Below are 22,447 nucleotides of genomic sequence, written 5' to 3'. Positions count from 1 at the left end.
GCATGTGTACTTTAAAATTTTAGAAGTTAAAGTTTCAGGAAAATGCCTGTTTTCACCCTTCTCAGCCCACACAAATAAGGAGGCTGCCTCAGAATGGGATGGATTCTTTGCAGGTTAATGCATCATGAGACTTTTATGTAAAAAGGCTTGGAGGGAAGACTTTCAGAGTTGTTTTTTTACCTGTACGGTGATGTGTAAGGTTGATTTTTGTTTCCACTACACTCTGTAATAGAGCAAAAAAGTTAAAATTCCTACAGGAAGAATGGGGAATGGATTCTTGCTCTGCCTGGGATGATAGTTAAGGCTGAGCAAGTGATCAGCTGGAAAGAACAGATCTGGTCTGTTCAGGAGAGACTCAATTCTTCTATGTAGAAGATTGCCAGATTTGCTCTTGATGTTTGAGTTAAGGACAGATGCTTCCTTGGGACTGTAGGGAAACAGTCCCACTCATCATGATATGGCCTAAGATACTTCAGGAAGAGCCATCACCTCTGTTGGCTGGCTGAAGATAGGCAGGGTAGAAATGAGCAGCCTATGTGCTGTTATTTATTCTTTTGGTCCTCCTATCTTTAATTCTGCTCCTGTAAAATATACAGTAGGAGATAGGTGACTATATGGATGGGAAAAATAAACACTGCATGCACCAAAAGAGTACACGGATGCCAAGTTAAATTCCTGCCAAGGCTTTATTTCCCTTCCTGTTGTTGCCTCCACTATGTAGTGTACTCAACATCTGATCTTTATTGACCCTAGATGCCAGAAATATCACAGTATTCTGCTACTACTTGAGCACTGGGCATTTGAACATCCAGTTTTTTTGTTATTTTACAGAAACCAAGGAAAATAGTTCTGTTTAAAGAGCACAACCGCTGCAATTGGTAGATACTTAAAATGATTATATGCAATGTCCAAGTTCATTATTTGTTTGGCAGCATACATTTTGAAAGCATGGTGAATTATCAAGCATGGACTTTATGATGCTCCCCAAATTACTATCAGTTGGGCTTCTGTATCTTACATCTAAAGAATTTAGGGTTCTTTGAAATAAAACAGTTGCAAGCTGGAATAGTTCATATACAAGTAAACTGAGATCTTCTGTAATAACATCTTGGTTGCTACTCAAGCCGGCAGGGCAACCTAGGAAGGACACTAATTTTTCAGTTCACAGAAATTGTTTGATTTGCATGGGAAGAACTGAACAGAACGTCACACAAAATAACAGATTTCTTAAAGTCCAGTTACTAGCATGAGGGAGAGACTTCGTGCATAAAACAAGCTGTCTGAGAAGAAATAAAAGCGATTTTAGGAACTGCTGGAGCCCTGAGAAGGCCTCAGTGAGGCCCTTCTGGGTGGGCCTTGGACCTGTGCCCAGGCCTTGTGGGCAGTCTGGGCTGAAGGTGCTGTCCCAGGTTTGTCTTCTGACAACAGGTTCGTTTTTATTAATAACCTTTTGTGACTCTTTGGAGGCAGTTTGTGGCTCCCTTGATGTCACTGTAAGCTGCGTGAAAGCTGCTCTTGTACGTGGTACAAGATGTTTTAGTCCTGTCATGCTGGAGGAGATGAAAAGCTCCAGGATGCGTTCTGCAAACTCACTTGATCTTTCCTGGTACTTCAGGATTGCTCCTGCAGCATAACAGCAACAGAACAAACTGCAAATGTGAACAGTCAAAGCGAATGTCATACACTGAGCGTGTAGCACAGTTGTGTGATGCTGCAGAGGGCTTCTTCACAAGACGTTGGAGATTTCTTCCTTAAGGGGCCGTTGCTTAAACATTAGTGTTGTATTTGTTAAGGGAAATTGAAATCTGAAGTGTTGTATCTTGAGGTGAATGTGATTTTTCTGTGTGTAAAGCTGAAAGGTGTCTTGAAATACTCTCCTGGTTTGACATGTAGTGACTCAGAAGTGTTGTGAAAATGCACATTGGCTTAAATCATTCAAAATGCTTTGCTCTAAAGAGCTTAAGCAGCTGCAGGAACCAGCTGTGCCAGCTCTGCACTGACCCTCAGGAGCCAAAAAATCTCCCCTTCCAATTCCTTTTTCCCTGACTGCTCGTGGTTCTTCCTCACTTGTCCTGCTCTCTGGTCACCCCCTCCCTGTAGAAAATGGTGGTCAGCAGGAACCTGCATCCATGCTCCTGTTTCAGAGTAGGCTGCTATCTGCTTTTGGTACGGATGGCAATGTGCATGACAGCCTGTTGCACTGACCAGTTTCATTGAGGTTCAGTGTTAAAGGATTTTCCTTTCCTTGTCTAGCACAAAGGTCTGAACCATTTGTGCCTTATAGTGAGGAAAGAGTCATGCTTTAGAGAAGTGAGATCAAAGCATTTTATGGTCAGACAAATATTGAGGTGTCATTTGAATATATGCAATAAAACTCTGCATCAGCTCAAGTCTGGAGTGTGGCTTCCTTCATATATCTTTTTTTATGTTCAAGTAAGCTGTGCCTTGCCATAGTCATCTGCAGCCTGGAGTGACACTTTTCTGTTCCTATTCTTGCAGGTTGAACAGCAAGAGGTGAACATGGCTCAAGCATCCAGTGATGAAAGCAATGTGGAAAGTGCTGATCCAGAGGAGAGTTCTCCAAATATGATTGTCTACAGAAAGGTAGGAGTTGGTATTAAAGAAAATCTGCTACTGTTTTTGTCTTCGCTTTGTGATCTCTTGCTCCTGTGGAAGTCAAAGGTATCTCTTAGTCTGCCTGAAAGGATAGTTGAAATATTTTTTCAGGAAGGTAGAAATTTTATTCTATAGCACTTGAGGATTTGCAAGTATTTTTTGTTCAGTGGAAACATTTAAGCCTGTTAAAATATCTGATGTCAGACTAGGAAGGTATAACTTGAAATTTATATATTATTGTGGACATTTGAAAGGTAACTAAGAAAAAGTTGCATTACAAGTTTAAGACTGACTACAATAATTGTACACAATTTTCAGACTTTACCACATTAAGTGTAAAGCGTTGTCTCTTTGCAGGTTGTTACTTGCCATTTTGTTTGAATTAAAATAAGAGAACCTTACACCATGATAATGTTGCATTCTGGAGTGCTTCGCTAGTAGTAGTGGAATCTTTTAACCCATTTGCTAAGGCATTGTTTTACCCTAGGGTAGGTAGTGCACTATAGTTCTGATGAGGAGGTGTATGGAAATTGCACAGCTCCTGTAAGTTACCATTCTGTTTTTTCTACTGACAGCTATAATGTTAGCTCAAATCGGGTTTTCTTATGTAGTGAAATATCGGCTAAATTTTATTTTTAGCCATTTTTACAGCTTACAAAATATATAAATAACTGAAATGTGTTAACGTGTAAAATGTGATACTGTTTGTGCATGATTCCAATTATGGTGATTTTCATGTGCTGAGAAAATAATTGAGATGTTGTATACAGCCAAGTGTTACTTTTTGATTTTTGTTTAATTGTTCCATATTTGATTTAGTTGGAACTGTTAACATGGTAAAACTTTCTGGGTGACATGTAGGCTTGTTGGTTTTGAATGTGTTACAAACGTACCTTGGCTGGTAGTTTAGAGGGAGTACTCCTAGGTTAGGCCTACGTTTTTAGACCCTAGTCCCTGAGAGGTCCAATATCAGCAGATTGAAGCGGATTTGGGAGTTAAGTTTCTGGTTGGCCCATCTAGAACTGGGGTATTAAAGCTGTGGTTCTACAGCGAATGCTTATCCATTTCTGGAAACCTTACCTTCTATGTGATGATGCCTTGCTGTTTGTTCACATGACACTTGTATTTGAGGATTTTTTCATTACTTTGCCTGTTGCTGTTTCATTATTATCACATTAGAATAGGCCTTGTGAGTTTTGCAGGAGTGATGGGGAACGTGCTAATGTCATTTGATTCATCTCGCCACCCTGGTTTTCCTTGGATGTCAGTGTTGGCAATCCTTAATACAGTAATGCGTAAGAATACGTACCATTTTAGAATAGCATGACCAATGCATTGTTCAGGGATACTGGAATTTCTATAACAATGCATGTCTGTCAGTTCTGTTTGTTGCTTTTATGAGGGCTTAATACTAGCTCTCTTTCCGTCAGTTGATTTCAATTAGTGATTGACATATAACTAAACAGTAAAGGCTCTATATTATCTATCAGTTATTATGTGTATTGAAGCTGAAAAGTCATATGTAAAATCTGAGACAAGAATATTCTTCTGATGATATCTGCTGTCTTCAAATCAGCATTTAGTTCAGCATCTCATTTCTTTCAAATGACTTGATTGCCAGTAATGAAGGAGGGAAACACTGCACTGGCCTCCCTGCAGTGCAAAACAGCAATCTGTCAGCATACCCTACAGTTTGAGTTGGTGTTGTTTCACAGTAAAAGAAAAGAGGTTTTTTCTCCCTCTGTCCTTCCAGTAAGAATCACGACATGCAGTTCATGGTTCCCAAGGCAGGAAAAAACAGGAGAACAGGGTTCAGTAGCAGAACTGCTGCAAGTAGCTCCTGCTGCAAGCCTTGGCCTTTCTGTTGTTTCATAGTCATCATGTTTGTGGGCATTGGGGGGCACCATGGAGGGCGGTGGGTGAAGGCTCTGTACAAACAGCTTCAGGTTGGGCGCACTTTGTCTACTGAGACTTAAAATTTATGGGGTTTGTGAGTCAAGAAGGCAGTAATACCACAAACGAGTACTTTGAGATTCTTTATAATCTCTCATAAGAGGGATGCATCTGAAGAACAGGTGAAGTCTTAGGTGAGGCTGAATCTCCTTTTGGAGCCATCTGCCTTTTATGGAAAAAGCTTAGTGGGGGACTGCTCGCTTGCCTTGCATACTTAGTTCTGCAGAATGGATTTTGGCCGTGCAGAACAAAAAACATTTATTGTCACTTCAATTAACATGTGATGTTTTCTGGGCTCCTGCAAGCTCACTTATCCCAACTGCTTTGCTGCAGTAGTGGGACTCAAGGAGATGTGCCCTAGGTTCTTCCACCTTTGGGACTAACCATTTGGGAGCATTTATCAAATTGTGAGGCATATTATTTTAGAGTCCAAAATGCTCAGTGTTGTCCTACCGTTCTGGAAGATCAACAGTTTCAAATCAGATTTAAAGTTGGATTACTCACTTGGAAAAGCAGCTGCAGTCAAAGAGAAGAGGTTCTTGTTTGTCAAGACATGACGGGAATTGCCTGATTTCAGGTGCCAACATGTGAATTAGTTGGTGTGGGTGCACTCCTTGGAGCAGTAATGTTTAGGGTGGGATTTGCTGAATCTTGTATGTGGCCGGGTTCACGGTGCTCTAACCTGCATGAAATATATGGACTATAGGCTTCCACTGGCTATAATGGATGCCTTGACATCTGGCTATCAGGTAGTCACATCCTATGCAACTGCTTTGAAGCAAGCAGATGGTGCCCATGCCCAAGGGCTTGTGTGGAAGGAGCAACATCTCAGTCTTCACTTCTGTTTGGGCACTGTGGAACATGAATAAGTGAGGGGAGAAGAGAAAAATGCGTTTCAAACAGACAGTAGCAGAAATATCATTTGGTTTTTAAATGCCTGGCACTCTCCCTTGAAACCCAGCTGCTGCTGATGGCCTTTGTGGCTTCCCCATGCCGTTTCTTGTGTCCTAGGGGCCCTTGGCTCGTGGTCCTGATAATTCAGGCTTTCAAAGTTCACCTTCTGCCTCAGAAGAGGAACTGTTTGTTGATACCTTCTGGCACCAGCAAGTAACACAGACTTATATGACTTATTCTGCAAATCAAATCTTAGAGAAGACTGGAAAACTGTCATGTCATTAAAATGGAAGAAAAAGATAATATTTAGGGTTTTACTAAATAAAGGCTGAAAATACCAATAAGGAAGTATTTTTTAGGATTATCTGGGGACTTTAACAAGAGAAGAGTTGGCTAGAGAAGAGTTGGCAGAAGTTGCTGCTGGAAGTGGCTAGAACCAGCCAAGGGTTCTTCCTTGGGCAGCAGTCCTCTGTTTTCATCTCTGCAGCTAAATTTTACCAGCCTGATCTGTTCTTTTGGTCAGCAGTTTGTGAGTTAATTTCTGCATTTTTATGGTGGTTCATTCCAAGTCTTTCAAACAAGAAAATCTAATTTCAAAAGTCAATTACTGTTAAACTTTGTACAATTACTGCAGCTGCCACAAGACGCTTTCAGGGAAATCCAGATTGTCTGCTAGCTGTGGTGTTTTCAGCAGCCTTGTTTGCTTGTTAAATACCACAGGCTGTTGCCAAAGAAGCCCCCAGAGATGCATTAGGAGCTTTTCATCTATGGGAAACTCCGTGGGCTTCAGCTCATGGCAGATACCTAGAGTGTTGTGAAGCGGAGTCTGAACTAGTGCTGGGGGAAGAAATGGGAGAACCTGGTAGTACTGCCAATGAAACGGCCTGGTTTTAGTGTTATGTATGATGTGCTTCTTGCAGAAGTAGAAATTGGATGTAGGGAGCCAGGAGGCCTTTCTAGCTTTATATTTTTTTTGGTTTTGTCAGGATCCCTTGGATGGGTACCTCTAAAATGCCTGCAAGCACCTTTGCATGTGCTGGCAAGTTGTAAAGCTGAAGTGGGGCTTGGGTAGGTGCTCTTGAGCAGCCAGTGCCACTGACCTTGCTGTGGTTGTCAGGGGAATTTGGGGGTAAAGCTGAGGGCCATGGATTCTGCAGCTGTTAGATGTAAATTATTAAGGATTAATGATCTAGGACACTTGTGTAGAATCACTGGAAGTTAATACTTGGAAGACTTCTCAGGCTGATTTCCATCTCTGCACATGAGTAAAGCTGATGAACAGGAGGCAGAGCCCAGTTTTGAGAATCAGGTGGAGGCAGAAAACCTCCAGTGAGGGCTCTCAGACACTTCGCAGTTTGTGGTTCTTTTCAATATTTGTCTTCCTCAAAGAAGACAAATTTGAAGATACTTGTCTTTACTTTCAAGAGTGAAGACTTGAGCTCAAGTTAAAGTTTCAGCTCAGCAGGTGGTGTGCAAAATTGCAAACAGAAAAATGTTCAAAACATGGTAGGTAGACCCTCAAATAACTCTTATGTTTGAGGTAACTAGGAGGAACAAAGAATCCTCTGTGTTTTCCTAGCTGCGCTGACTGGTCTAATACAGGATCTTGCCTGCCTTAATCTTCCCATTCAAGCAGTGAATGCACAGTCTAATTATTGCTGGCATTTTGCACACAAATATTTCTACTCTTGGGGGGGGGGGAAGTCTTAGTGTAACTCCAGTGTGCTGCACCCCTTTGGAGTTAGCAATTTCAGCAAGTCGCTGACTTTTTTTGTAGCTTTCTCCATATTCAGGCGAGTGTTTTGCGTTCTCTCCTCTCTGCTCATTTTTGCGTATTCCTTTCTGTAACTAAAAGAATAAATTGTCTTGTGGAGCCACCGGAGCCTAATTGCAGTGATCCATTCCTGAAGCTGCTCTCAGAGGCAGGAAAAAAGACGAGCCAGGACCAACAACTATGACAACTTCAAAGGGTATTTTTAGCAAAGCAGCCAGTGCAATTTTAGAACAGGGAGATAAAAAGGGAGAGTTCAGCTAGAGGGTAAGATTATGCTATTCAAGTGGTAGCACTTATATAGTGTCTCACACTTGGAGGGGAAAAAGTTGCCCCTCACCTCCGTATCTTTCCCAGGTTGTTCTTTATTTATTTGTAGTTCTCAGCGTTTCAAGCTGCAGCTTTGGAATATTTTCAGTTGCTTGTTGATTTACTCTTGCAAGTTGTTCTGGACTGAATGCTGAATCTGGGTGTTCTCCTTCTGCCTAAAGCATTTTTAACCATGGGATTGCTCAGCTAAAGGGGGGAAAAATAGAGAAGAGCTTTGGAGAAACTGTAGAGTTCAGAAGGCTCTGTTTAAAGCTTGTTACTGGCCCCTGTTTTGCAGCAGTTTCTGGAGTTTCTGGAGATGAAAAGGGACCTGCAGCAGCCTGGCTTGTGGAGGGGTTTGTGGATGGGCCACAATGCAGGGGCTCCTGTGCAATTCAGTGCCCTTCCTACTGCTGGGGCATGACATTCCTGGCAGCACTTTTCTACCAGAACTTTAAATAATTTAGTCAGTCTTGTCATTTTTTAGGTATTTTGGAATTTTAAGATATCAGATGATATCTAAAAGTACCTTGTCTGTACCTGATGGTGCTACATGCCGTGGCTTGGATCTATTGCTCGGGTTGTTCACTGTGCAGGACAGGATGTGGGTTGACCATGTAGGTAAAGATGATGCTTGTGCTAGTGACATGCTGCAATGCTCAACTTCTAGGTTTTGGTGGTGATAGTTGTGACAGATAGGCACATATCTCTCCTTTTTATCCTTTTCTGGTTTTTGGGCTCTTACTCTTCTACCCACAGCTCGTTCTTCGCATTTCTCCCTCTCCTGGGGCATTCTAAATCCTTACTATTTCCATTGCTATTCTTGCATGTGGACAAACTGTGTAGCTCACGTGGTTAGAATCGGATCAGGAATGAAGTGGCTTCTTGGTTTATTAATAAGCAAATGGTGAATGATGTAAACAAGATCCATGAGCGGCACAATGATAAAGCCCTAGTGGACATCAACAGAATATTAACATATAAATACAGTGTTTTGACACCTAATCCCCTGAAGTTGTGAACTTGGCTGGGGCTGGGTAGGAGCAGAGGATGTGTATTGTGTGGAATGATTTTGGCTCTTTTGGGGAGTTATCTGTTAGCTTTCTCTCCCACATAGCCTTGGTTTATTAATCCCTCTGAAACACATTTCTTCCCTATGCCATGTGTTGAAGTGTGATAGAATGCAAAAGTTTCTGTTACTTTGCTTCAGTGTAAACACTAACTGAAGTCTTGTTAATTATTTTATTATCTTTGTAGGGAAATGAAATATAGAATAGATTAGGAAGAAACAATATCAATTTTTATGGTAAGTGTCTACAAGGGAAACGAGCTATAGCAGGAAGCTTCCATTTATAAGCCATTTGTAAAGTACGGATGTGTATGTTGTCAAGTATGAATGTGTATACACATGTATGCAAACACAATAAATACATATGGGTGTATTATCAGTTTGATAACTATTACAGTTTGAAGGAACATTTCAAGCAAACATTCCTGTAGAATTTTGGAAACTGGAAGGCAGAATCCTGTACTTCCAAACAAGGTGGAATTCCTCCTAAATAGTCTGTTTCCCACATAGTTCTGAAGGGCTTCAGTTGCTGGTACTTCCCTATTTTTTTCCCTCTACGTGATAAATAGGAGAAAAAATGCTTGTTCAAGGGACTTATTTGACTACTGGCAAAGTATGTAACAGAATATGTTGTTGTTCCATCTCTAGCACATGCTCTTTGTGTTGCAACAGGTATAGACTGTAAGTGCATAGCATATGCAGTTAAAGATTAAAAACCCTCAAATTGCTTTATTTGAGAATACTTAATCATCATTTTCCTTTTATGTTTTAGTCTTGTCACTGGAGATGGTCATTCTTTTTCAGAATGCAAAAAAACCACAATATTAGGTTGTACCTAATGGTGAGAGAAATGGTGGTGCTTCCCATAGGGTTTAAAATGCTGATTCTGCTGGCCAACTGTATGTGGCATTATGAAGTGGTTACTTCGTGTAGGGTAGCCAGCCTGAACTGCTTGCAGCAACAGATCAAGTGCCGGAACGGATGGGAGAGATGTCAGTGACTGAATGTGACTGGAGTCCTAAGGTCAGGAATTAACCTGCTCAGATCGGGGTCAGTGCAGCAGCTTTGGGTGTGTCTGGAGAACCGGACTTTGGGGGGAAGCCTGTGCAGACCTGCCATGTGCTGCTATCCCAGGCATGGAAGGAGTGCTTGGATTCGGTGCAGCATTTAACTTACTGCAGGAGTTGCAGCGGGGCTCCTGCTGTGGGCACCTACTTTGCTGGTGATGCTCTTGCTGCTTGTGAAACACCCTAATTTCTGGCAATTTCTGGCACATCTGACCAGGGAGAGCCCAATTCATTGCAGCAGGCAACTTCTCCCTGTTTCAAAGGTACTTCTGAGCCTTAGTAGTCAGATGGAAGAGGAAAGAATTTAGATGAGTGGATGGAATGGGCTCAAAACCCACTATGTTTTTGTAGTAGGGCTTCAACTAAACCCTTCATCACTCCTGATTAATAAAATATCTCTTCAGAGGATTATGAACTTCTTTCATAAGGCTCTGAGATGAAGCTTGAGTGGGAGGATTGGTTTCAATAAATAGAATTACATGTGCAGGACCATGAAAATATGCAAATCAAGTGCCATTTAAAAACTCATGTTTTGCTTCCCAAGACATTTTGAAGCACTCTTTTTCTTCTCATGAGAAGCTGTCATACCATGTTCAAAGGGAAGCAGGCACTTTTATTTATTTATTGCTTCATTGCTGTTGTCATATATCTCTTCTCTTGGTGTCTCTCTGAAGTTGAGAAGTGAAGAAAAAGAAAACTAACCCATTAGCCAGATGCTGAAGTGCATGGGTCTGCTTCACAAAAAAAGTTCTTGTTGTCAAATTTGAGGCTATTTTAGCTCAAAAGCTCCACATATTGTAGCAAAAAAAGATATTCATTTAATGTCTCCTATAAGTCAAAGAAAAGGGTTGTGTTTAAACTCTCGATGACACTGTGTTTTTCCCCAGTCTTCTGAGTATTTTGTGCTGCAGAATGGCTCCTTCATTCTGCTGCTACTGCCTTTGATAAAATGGTCATGGTGGCCATTGCACATTACAAACTTTGTTCTCTGATTTTTTTGTTACTGTTTTGCAGCTATTCACCTTCTACTTTGCAGTAAATGCATTAATAAGCTCTGGGTCCGTAAAAGCTCTTGTTGGTGTGAGGGGGCCTGCAGGAGCTGTTGTTGCTGGTGTTCCTCAGCCAGGGAGGAGGTTTCACTTAGGTGTCTTTCCCTTTGGCTAAAGCCAGAAAACTTTGTTAAAGGTGGACTTGTAGCAACGTACGAATTGTCTCATTCAGTACCTTCCTCAAAATGCCTTGTATACCAGGGCAGCAGTGGTTTCTTGTCTCTTGCTGTTCCCCCTTGGACTCTTAATATTAACTGGGACTGTGTTAATTATATTTTTTTCTGCTACAGTAATGGCATCACTGTGACTGTTTCTGACTGAAGAGAGTCTAGTTCTGAGCTTGTATCTGGGAGGGCATTGGTGCAAAAGCTGTGGCGCTAAGCCTCCACATTTTTTATAATGTAAAAGCTTCTCTTGTTCAGAAACAAGAAGCCTAAGTGCTTTTTCCTCTGTCCTGTAACAAGGAAAGGTGACCTACTTTGATAGGTTTTTTAAAAAAAGGCTCCTCTTGGCCATGAAGACTTAATATATTGAATGTAAAACATGTTTCCTTTCTCCATTTATGAAAGAGCCTTCAGTTTTCTTCAATGCTAAATAAGATGTTCAAAGTGTTGATACTGTCCGTCTTGTCTTTAAGACTATGATATCTTCTTTCCACTTGCGATCTGTTTGAGACTTTAAAAGAAGACCTTGCTTCAAATTTGCACAGACTTGTGTGAAGTTATAATGCACAAAAAAAAAGTTGTGGTTAGGGTGAGTGTTTTGTCATCTTTTTGCTAAGCTGATCATTTTGGATAACTGGGTGTGCCTAATCTTTGGTAAGAGATGGAAAGAAAAAGGAGGATTGAAGATAAATGTTCCAGAAGTAGGTGGAAAGACTGGTAGTAGAAAAGTGATAAGTTTTGGGGACAGGGTTAATACTCAGTGTGACTTGACAAAACAGCATTTGCTGGTAGCATTTTTAGGAGGCATTTAGAAGTACTTAAAATAATTCTTTGGTAGTCTAAAAGTATCTGACTCCAGTCAGGCTGCAAACTCTAATTTGAGTCTGCTGCTGTCATCTCTTAATTGCATAACCTTGATTTGTTGGAGAAACATTTGGCCATACCATGGAGCTCTGAATCACCACCTAGATGCAAAAGCAGGCAAACAGAAGCACTGTGCTAATAATGAATTTTGGAGCTTCTTCATCTTTCTCCTTTTTTTCTTTTCCCAAGCCTTTCACTTGATGGTTCTTACAGTGTGAAGCTGGTGGAGATGAACTGAAGGCTGAGGGCCATTTGTGTCCCTGTTGCTTCATTTGCACTGGATTCAAGTGCTGGACCCGAGGGAAAGGCGAGGGAGATGCAGACATGTGCTGGGAGATACAGTCTCTGGTGGACACTGCCACCTTTCCCTGATCTGATCCGAGTGAGGTACTTTCACTTAAAGTACCCAGAAAAGACCCAATGACCATAAAAAAAAAAAAAAAAAAAAAAAAAAAAAAAAAAAAAATTGAAATGCATCAGGTTGCTGAGATGCCCCCAGGGTTTCCAAGGACAAGCAGCTGAGAGGCTTCATTCCAGGTGAACTACAACAATGTGCAGCAACAAACTCTCATTTTTCATTTTCTCCCTAATGTCTTACATTTCTCATCTTTTGCATACTTATGGTATTGCGAGGGACAGGGCAAGAAAAGCCCTTAAGGAAACTGGTTAATTCAGGGAGATTGAAGCAACCTCTTTCTCTTCCTTTACAGATTCTAGGCTTACAAGTCACTTTTGAATCCCAAAAGTGTTTAAAAAAAAATAAAAAATTAGGCATCAGTTTGCAGGGCTGTTGGAAATGGCTTTGTGCCAGCTGGTCAGCAATGTTAGAGGAGGAGGAGGAGGAGGGATTAGGGACCCAGAATGTCTCAGCTGGCTTTTAGAGAACCTCTGGAGAGCTCCTCAGAGAAGATGTCTGGCAAATACTCTAAGGATTGGGGTTTTTGCTGTGTTTTTTTCCTCATAGTGGCTTTAGCAGTAAACTATTGTGCAGTTTGTAACTGCAAAGAGCAACAACAACTGATAGATAAAAGTAGCCACTAATACTTTAACTGGAGCACTGAATATTTTTGATAAGGTGTCTTTGGTAACAACCTTATAGTTGGAGTCCTTTATATGGGTTCTGTATATTTTTTCCCCTAAAACATCTCTGCTTTAGTTTTTTATGGATTCTTTACTAATGCTGGAATCTGATCCAAGAAATGTCCCATTATCTTTGAGATGCTTAATGTACAGAATTTGAATTACTGCTGACAAAACACGTTCCAAATGGAAATCGGTAAGCACTGCCTTCCTGATTGCTTAGCATGAGCTCTTAGAAAGAAATGCCTGATACATCTAGTAAGAGGAGTTGGCCACTTAGTTCAGTAAGTTTACAAACAGGTAAACTGATAATTGGATCCTTATAAAATGGCTCTATAATTCATGGAGGAATTAAATGCCATGGGATGCACTGGTTTGAGGATACCTGGATGAGTGTGTGAGAGGGTTTTTTGTTTCTAAACTTTCATGAAACTTTTTGTCTGAGTTTTCACCGTGGTCATTTATTAGGCTGGTAGTGCTTTTCATCCAAACCAGGAGAACTGGAGTAGCTCCAGTGCTGCAAGACAGCTATCTGTTTGAATGCCCTGGTTTAAGGTGTTTACCTCTTTGGGAGCAGGTCTTTGAGTCCAAACCTTGGACATTGTGGGACTCCTGCTGTGACAACATTCATCCGACTACTTTTTTGGCCTCTTTTCTGTTCTTAAGATGTTCTATATTTTTCAAATGCTTTATTTGTCTTGGAAATTAAGAGCTGCTTAACCTTTGTTCCTTCCCATTAAAAAAGTTTGTCATCCTTACTTTGGGGTGTAGCGTGTTGCAGACCATTCCATCAGCAGTTGGCTGCACCAGTGGGGTAAAGGCTTAATTTTTTTTCCTACATGCCTTAGATCAAGGGGCCAGGTAGCTTCAGCACTTCTAGAATTCATATTCTGGTCTCAATTCTTGATTTGGGAAGAATTTCCGGGAATATAAACGGATCTCTCCTGTGAGTGGGTGGAAAGTGGACATGTGTAAAGAGCCATTCAAGTGCGTGTCTGGGGCTGCCTGCCAGATGTTGGCAGGCATCAGAGGTGCTTCATCAGGGAGCTGATCAGGCCTCTTGCCGACGGCTTCCTCGGAGGATGGCAGAGAGGGCGACACGGCGCAAGAGTCTCATGGGTTGGCAGAGCAGTTTGAAGGGACTGAGGTTAAAACTGTTCAGGAAGCAGCTTGGCAGAACTGGTGCCTGTGATGGGGAGGAGGATGGAACAGTTCTTTGCCCCTCATATTAAATCTCCAGCTTTGAGAGCACTCCCTGTAAAGCTTGGGCTCACCCACCTGATGTGGCTGATGCTGTTGTGCTTTGGCCAGCCTACCCTGGACTTCAACATAATAAAAACATTTTTGTACTGAAGTGAGTGAAACTTTCAGCATCTTTTCCTTTCTGTTGCCCTAACTGAAGCTTATTCTTTAATTTTCTTTGGACCTTATGACTAATTCTGTATTTGAAATACAACTCTTGTGCTACAGAAACCGGGTGAACTACAAGCACAGGCAGTAGCGGAGCCTCCTTTCTTTAGGCTCCTCATTTGTGATTCTTCCATTTCTGCTATTACTTTGGGGTCAGAGTATGAGTAGTAAGGCAGTGAGTATGAAATTCAAAATTTATTTTTTACACATTGTGGAAATAAAAGCTTCTCCTTGCTGAAAAATTAATTACCGAGTGTTCCAGCACCTTATAAGATATTTATGTGTTCTCCTGAGCCCTGTCTCTTCCTGTATCGAAGTGCTGCCTTGAGAGCAGTTCAGGCGAGAGAACCGCTCAGCTGCTCTTCGTAGTCTTCTTCCCTGCCAAGGAGCCTCAAGACAGCTCTCCTGAACAAGAGGTGGTCTCTGGGGAGAGTGTGAATATTAGATCAGTCTGGTTTAGTCATTTGGGATACTGCGACCTCAATTTATGCATCTCTCAATTTGGGGGGTGGTTGTGGTTGCTAAAGTACATCCCCAAATTGTTAAATCTAAGGTTTCCAAGGGCATTAGAAATCCTGAATGGATCCTGCAGTTGTGGTGTTGTCCAAGGTCTGTCTTGTATGTAAGGAAATTACTAACAAAAAAAGGTCTTCTCCTTTAGTTGCTTTTTGTAGTAATTTGTTCTTTCTATCTCTCAAATGCAGAGAAAACTAATTTACTAGTTTTTCCTCCATTTGAGAATGCCCAGGATAGATGGTGGCCTGATTAACAGCATCCTTGAGTTTTTCATAAAGGGAAAAGATACCAGCACCGAATCCATTGTATTGAGGAGAGAATCTGCAATAAAGTGGGGCAGAATATTTACTTTGTTTTTTTGATGGTGTTGGGGTGACAGCACGAGCTGATGCAGCTCCCTGGCACTGCTGTAGAGCCAGTCTGCTCAGGTGCTTGTTTCTAAGTCACATTTTCAGTATTCCTGCTTAGTTATTGAGAGTTTGCTGGTGATATGTGTTGCTTGCTGTTTCTCGCTTGCTTGCTTGGAATAACAACTCCGAGCTGGCTGCCTTACTGCCTCCTTTGACTGGGATAACTGAAGGAGAAGCTGTGTTAGCTTTATGGCAGCTGAACACTGTAATATAATTTTCTTCTCTTTGAGAGGCCAATGCAGGTTGAAGTAGGCAAAGAAAAAAAGATTTTTTTATCCACTCTTACCTCTTACCTGTTTGTCAGATCCTGTGTACTGAGCTCCATGCTACAGGATGGAGGTAGCAAGACTAAATTTGCTTTTTGTTCTGCTATCTGGATTTTAAGCTGCTGTATCTTTATTCAAGATTTCAGATGGCCCTTTTGTGCAATAGCAGCATGTTTGGATACCTCGTGCTTGCTGATGGAACTAAAGCTACTAACAACTTGCAGTATAAAATTACACAGGAAATAACTGCTTAGGGTGTAGCTTATTCTTAGTTCTCTCATTTTTTCCTACTTCAGTGATTTTAGGAGCACTGAACTAAAGTGACCAGTAGCTTTCAATATGTAGTTTAGTTTTAGATAACATTAGTATCTTGCTTTAGCCTACTATAACTCTGGGAGAAAGTAATTTAGTGGTAATGATGTTAAAAATCAAAGCTAAATTAGTTGAATTGGATATGCCACTGTAGAATGAGGATTCTTCCTAACTAATGAGTTCAAATTAAAATGAAATAAATACCCCTAATGATTCTAGCAATCTTGCTACACATAATTCACAGACTGACAAAATGCAGCCACTTTCTGGCAGGAAAAAGCAGCAGCTTCTGAATGCTGCTCAGTGGCTATAGGAGAGCTGAAAGGGTGCGTGGTGTGAGGAGCAGCCATTGGAATGCTTGGCTGGGCCCAAATGAAGCAATTCCAGCTGGAATTGGGGCAGGAGGCTGGGGCTGATAACTTTTGCTTTTGTTAAAAATGAGTATTTGGTCACAAAACAAATTTAGCCACTCTATATGTTGAGCTCTTTTGCGTAGCCAGTGTGGGTGTGTGGGAAAGGGCTAACAGCTACTGGTATCATTTAGAAGTCTACATGTGTGTATGTGTAATATTCATATATCCAACTGTGTAACAAAGGTGTGCACATCCATATGTGTGTTTCTTAGTCTGAGTAGATAGAGTATATAGATACTGTATGTGTGTAGGGCTTTCTTCTTTGAAAAGAGGAGGAAATTATCCTGTGTTGAAGATACTGGAGTAAAACTTCACAACTCAGTCTGTGATTCAGTTTTTCCTTTTTTTGTGCACTTGTATAACCCTGAACCATTCAGCTGACTGCAGTCTGCCTTAGTCCCTTCAGTGCAAACCATCACAAACATTTCCCTTCTCCCCAGCATTGCTCCCTTCCTCTGCCAGTAGCTCTTGCACAGTTTGCTGGAGAAGTCCATTTTGTGGTTTGTTTCTTTTAGAGGGCTCTGGCATTTCTTTTTGTTCTGGTGCCAAGAAAAGCAAAGGCATAAAAATAACCAAAAATCAAGATGAAGCTCTACAGTCCCTATTGTGGAATTAAAACAGTCATAATATTGCATGAAAGCAGCCCTGTAGTTGGTCTAACGTGATGATCTGAAGAATTTAGGATCATCTTACCTTAAAATCAATGGGAATGTTAGTATTATCAGACATCTTAGTAGATGACTATCCTAAATAAGTCTTGCACAAAGTTTTCACCAGTGGTCCATGCAGCTGGGAACCTCAGCAGGAAGGGGAGCTTGCTGCTGCAGGAGCCCGGCCTCCCTCTGCATCCTTAATGCAGGTTTATCCTAGTGGTTAAATACAAACACGGTGGATGGATGTCTTTAATCTCCCTGGTTTTAGGGTGACTGTGTCGAACCGTAATGTTTTACTCTATGGTTAGTCTGGTCTTGCTCTGGGGTCAGTCTGTGCTGTGGATCTTCCTCCTTCCCCTGCCTGTTGTCCAGCACCACATCCCTTCTTCCCAGGGTTCTTTTTGCTCTGGTTTAACTAAAAGCCTTAACTTGTAAAGCATTAAAACAAAGCAAAAAAACCCCTCAGCAGTAGATGGTTAGTGTTACAGCATCCCCTCTGGCAGTGTGCATGTTTTCTGCCTGCTTTTTCTCCCTGCACGCACAGCACTTAGCCTAATGGAGCTGGGGCCAGGAACCCCAGCCCAGCTCCCTTCCCCGCTGGGCAGAGAGGGAGCCCAGTGCCAAGGGGAGCTGCTGATAAAGCCTTAATTGCACTGTTGTCCTGTAAGATTGGAGCTATGCTCCTCTCCGTGGTAGTGTTCCATGGCAATACTTTGGATTTCTGCAGGTGTAGATACAGATCATCATGTGGCTATGGTTTTAAAGCTAAACAGCATGTTCTCCTGTTCTTTTAGAACTTGAAACCATATGAAAGTATAACTGAGATCCTGTCTAATGGAGAAAATGCTGCTTTCTGCTACACAGACTTAAAATGTAGCTAATTTGTCTGCTTGTCTGCTTTGCAGTGCAGGCAGAAATCTGAATGTTTAAGTGACTCTGTGGTCTGAATAAACTAAAGCCTGTAGAACTGTGGTTTAAAGGCAGTGGAGCAAATGCTTGCAGCTTACTGAGATGAACTGAGAGTGGTTTTTAGAACCAGTCTTTCGGCCTGGGTTCCTGAACTCACTCCCTGGTGCTTAGTTGTAGCAGGTGGGATATCCTCCACCAAGTCTTAGATGCCTCAAAGTGTCCTTTTTTTCTATTTGTGGAAGCTCTCCATTTGATGGAAAGAGATATGGAGTATAAGTAAATCGGCCAAGAAAAATATGTGAGGAAGAACTGTCTTCAGACCTGTAGGGTGGTGGTCATGAAGCTCTGAGCTGAAGCCATTTGAAAGAATACGCTTCCAGTGCTCTCTTCCTGGCATACTCTTTGGTATATATTTTGGTGTATATTTAAGTAACCGTACACAATATTTTTTATGTGCTTCTACCTAACAGATCTGAGTTTGCCTCACTAGAGTCATTGCAGGCAAATTTAACTTTCCAGCAACAGTTTCTCTTGCTTCATTTCTCTTTGGAAGAGAACTTGGCTTTCAAACTTACTCTAAATACTTTGTGTAAAAACAAAGACTCAAAGACCTTCTGGACTTTCAGAAAGGTTATTCTGTAGCCCGAATTTTAAAACACTAATCCTTACCTAGGTCTGAACTTTACAGTTGCATATACAGATATTCTAAACATCTGATGACCTGGTGAGTTTAATTCAGGTTTAAACACCCAAATGTCATTTTCGAAAATTAGCGCTCCGGTGGTCCTAAATATTTACATTCCTTGGTGCCTAAATAAATAACTGAAAATTGGGAAATTGAAGGCAGTATATATAATATCCAGTTGGCGTATTGCATGAGTAAAATAATCTGCTCTCGCTGGGAGCTGCTTGGTCCCCTGCGTGTGCCCAGAGCTGCCCTCTGAAAGCCGGAGTGACGTCAGGCTGCAAGATCTGATAACGAACACCATAGGATTTGGCTCGAGCTAGTTGACAGCTAATGATATCTCAAAATCATACTGATTATTTGGTCGGTTCTGCCAAGGAACAACAAGGTTCTTGCCAAGGCTTCTTGCTGACCTAGCAAGGCTTGCTTTGAAATTGAGACTTTTTTTCTGTTTCATTTTACCCTGTTGCTTTTGCAACAAATTCTTTGCCCTTTTCTCCTGTGGGAACACAGCAAAGGAGAAATGCGTAAGTACCTCAAATGTCTTAAATGGGGAGGGAAATACATTTACCTGCTTCACAAGTCTGTGCTAATGGCACTTTTTAGGCTCTCTAAATTTTAAGAGCAAGAATGATATTCCAAGATTTCCATCATCAAATGAGATGCAGTCTAGTTCATTCTCTTTTGTTGGCGTCTAAATGTCTGATGTGAAGCTTGCAAAGTCCAAGGCCATGGAAATGCCCCCAGTTACTGCTCAAGCCACCTCGTGGGGACTGCGTAGCCAGGATTTGGGGCTTGCAGCGGGCACTCAGAATCAAGAAGAGGAGGCAACAATTTGCTGTACTGGAAGACCTGGTTGCTCCCTAGGTATCATCTAGGCTGTGATTTCTGTGTTCTGCCAGGGGGCTGGGAAAGGAGATTTCCTTTCTCCTGTATTCTCTGAATTCCCTTTCTTTTGTGGTGAGGAGGATGGTGAGGAGACTCACAGAAGGCCCTATAAATGGGAGGTCTGTTTTGCAAGAGAGGTTTATTTTGCTCGTGTTTCTGTTGATTTTCCTTGGGATTTTGAGACTGGAGATGCAAAATGCAAAGGGCTTCATTTAAAAAAAAAAAAAGGGGGGGGAAAAAAAAAAAGAAACTCTACCTTGTGTTAGTTGAGTGGAATACATGGAATGCCATGCCAAAAATCCTTTCGCTGCAGAAAGGTGGTAAACCCCACCCAGCTGAAGATGAGTTTGTGCATATTAAACTCTGAGTTCATACAGCAACAGGTCTTTTCTAAACTTGTTATTGTGAAACATCCTTCATAAAGCGAGCAATGATTAAACCTCTGTACAAATGAAGCCCTTGAAAATACTGCCTCCAGGTAGCCCCTGTGCTGGGGGGTACTCCCTGTGATAAGAGACTGACTGCCTCCTACTGTCTAAAGGAAAGAACACCATGTGATGCTACACTTCAAGGCAAAGAACTGGGATTGTGTAAAATAGGTCAGACTTAACTCTAAAATACTTTGGCTGGGAAGAAGAGAGAACAATTTTCTGTAGCAGCAGTCAGGTAGCCCTGAAATGGAGTGGTTAAGGAATAATTACACCCCAGAGGGATGAGAGGCATCTGCCCTTGCCTGCTGCCTTCTGATGCTGCAGGGAGGTGATTAACTTACAGTAATTAAAGCCTTTATAATGGAAATGCAGGATGAACATGGAGAATCAGAAAAAGTTATGGGGTCGTGGCTCACTACAGGGTCTACTGTTAACTTTAACCTAAGCTCATGTTCGTGCATGAGCTTTGTATATGTTGGTAATGCCCTTTGACAGTGGCATCATAAATGAATGTGTGTCCTGGGACCTAAAAGATCTGTTCAAGTGTCTTATGTTGCCTCAGGAAGATGCTGCTTGTTGAGCGATCATCTGAAACATGGATACTCTTAGGAAGCTAATCACTGTTTTCCCCTTTGAACAACGTCAAGTGGGATGTGTATTGTTCAGTCACGATTTTCAGAGTAGTAAAACTATACAAAGCAGGTATACCAGTTAGAGCCATACCAGTTAGAGCCATATGCAACAAATTCTGCATGACCTTGCTGAAGTCTGGTTAGACAAGAAAACCAGGAGCATCCTTGTTCTCCTCCTGTCTTCTAGTTTGCTCCGTGCATGTGTGTATGTGTGTGAAAGCTGTTATCAGGGTCTGTTTAGTTTTTTCCTTTCCTGTGGTTATTTCTATGCAATGTTCTGTAACTCTATCTTTACAAAAATAGCTCCTAGTTTTCTGTTAACTGCAGTAAAATGATTCCAAAGAAAATCTTTTTTTTTTCCATAACAGCAAGGCTGTTAATACCGGGGACCTCATAGGCAAGTCTATGGGCTTGTGTTCACCGTGAAGGTATAGTCAAGATATTAAGCAATATCATTGAGAATTGAAAGTGCAGTAGCTATCTTGCAATTATTCCCAATGCGGATATCATACTCCCTTTGTAATTTGCATGTAATCCAGCTGCAAATTGGATAAATCTACCTTAGACAAAGGAGTATGGAGCAAGAGTGTCAGTATAGAGAAGGACAGCGTTCTAGAAAGCTTTTTTCAAAGTTTTTTCTCTCTTTTTTTGATATTTTTTTTCTAGGTAGATAAGTCCTTAGGCTCTTCTTGAAAACTTATTTTTGCTACATACAAAATGCATGCATCACAGATGGAAATAGAAACATAATCTCAAAGTATGAATTTTCCATAGAATCTCTGAAGCTGCAAATATTTTTTAACATTTGTATAGCTTTGTTGCTTGGATTGAACTGATGTTCTTTGGGGAGAAAAGCAATTAATTGGCTTGTGTGATTTACTGGATTACAAATACAAGATTCTTTTTTGTCTTGTGTTAGAAATTATATTAACCACAGAAAGATGTTGTTTAGCTTTTGAGAATTTTATAACAAAAGACTACACTTAAATTCTTTGCTGCCTCTGATGTATTGCTAGTTGTTCTCCTGATCTCCGTAGATATATGGGAATGGCCAAGAGGAGCCACTGGTGCTCAGCAGACATTAATTTCTGGAACTGAGCCCAACAATCCAGCAAGCAATGTTTGCTCTTCATTGCCAGGGGCTTTGTTCATGTTGTGCTGGGTCAGGATACTTCTCTTGAGGGGCATGTTTAACTGCTTTTACCAAAATAAAAATGACATTTCAGATTTTGTATTGGAGTGAGACATATCTTACCTATGCGTTTTTACCTCCAGCAATTGTGTGTGTTAGTATTTTTTTTTTTTGCATTTTTGCTGTCTTAACCAGCTTGGATATTGTCTGCAGGATTATAGATGCTGGTAGGCTTGAGAAGTGTGGTTTTTTTTTTTTTCAGAGAACAGTTTGGGGATGGGGATACCCTTTGTTTCCCCAAAGGGTGTGAGGAGACTGACTGTAGAAATGAGACCTTCCCTGTCTGATGTGGTGCTCGACTTCATCAGACCCTGTGTTCATCAGGAGTTGGGTTGTGCTTATGGACTGCCAGGCTTCACAGGTGACTTTGGTGACTGAGCACTGCTGAGAAGCTGCCATTTGGTCAGGGAAATAACTGATGATTTTCTTCTAGCCTTGGCATTGCCTTTTCTGTGTCTGACCTGTATAATCCCATGAGGATGGGGTAGTCGCACTTCGTCAGCTGAAAGATTTACCCTGTTATTTATGCTTCAAATGTAGGGTAATTTCCCTGTGAAATCTGTGCAAGGAAGTTTAGAGTTTGGATGCTTTTTGGCTGCTGAGAAGTGTTAATGCTGCTTATTCTATTTGGAAGTGGTTTTGTTTTTAAGTTACTTGGAGGATTTTTGAGGGATAGGTTTTGTGGAGATGAAATGTAGCCCAAGAAGCAGCTGAGTTGTCCTCCAGCTCCTTTCACTCCCTGCACGTGCCTGTGAGTGAGCCTGGCAAGCACGGAAACAGTTCTGTCTTTGGTCTAAATACTTTCTTAGTCTAATGCAAGCATATCCCTACACGCAGCTAGGCTTGTGTGTATATATGTGACTTCGTTTATATGGCCTATTTGTGTTTATTGAC

General features: G+C 41.4%; 1 protein-coding gene across 4 annotated transcripts in view; it reads left to right on the top strand.

The window, feature by feature from the left end:
* The first annotated feature begins 2,508 nt into the window (after positions 1-2,508).
* The window catches only part of RGS6 (regulator of G protein signaling 6), a 193,882-nt gene continuing 173,943 nt past the window's right edge, over positions 2,509-22,447 (top strand). For 3 of the 4 annotated variants that reach the window (XM_026038574.1, XM_026038572.1, XM_026038573.1), the window contains exon 1: positions 2,511-2,604. In XM_026038574.1, the coding sequence (XP_025894359.1) occupies positions 2,521-2,604 (84 nt within the window). In that variant the 5' untranslated portion in view covers positions 2,511-2,520. Of the gene's footprint in view, positions 2,605-22,447 lie in introns of all 4 variants that reach the window. The other variant, XM_026038575.1, reaches the window with a different exon arrangement.

This window comes from Nothoprocta perdicaria, unplaced genomic scaffold (assembly GCF_003342845.1).
Source record: "Nothoprocta perdicaria isolate Ctin4 unplaced genomic scaffold, notPer1 scaffold_213, whole genome shotgun sequence".
Lineage (NCBI taxonomy): Eukaryota > Metazoa > Chordata > Aves > Tinamiformes > Tinamidae > Nothoprocta > Nothoprocta perdicaria.
This window is presented reverse-complemented; position numbering and strand designations above follow the sequence as displayed.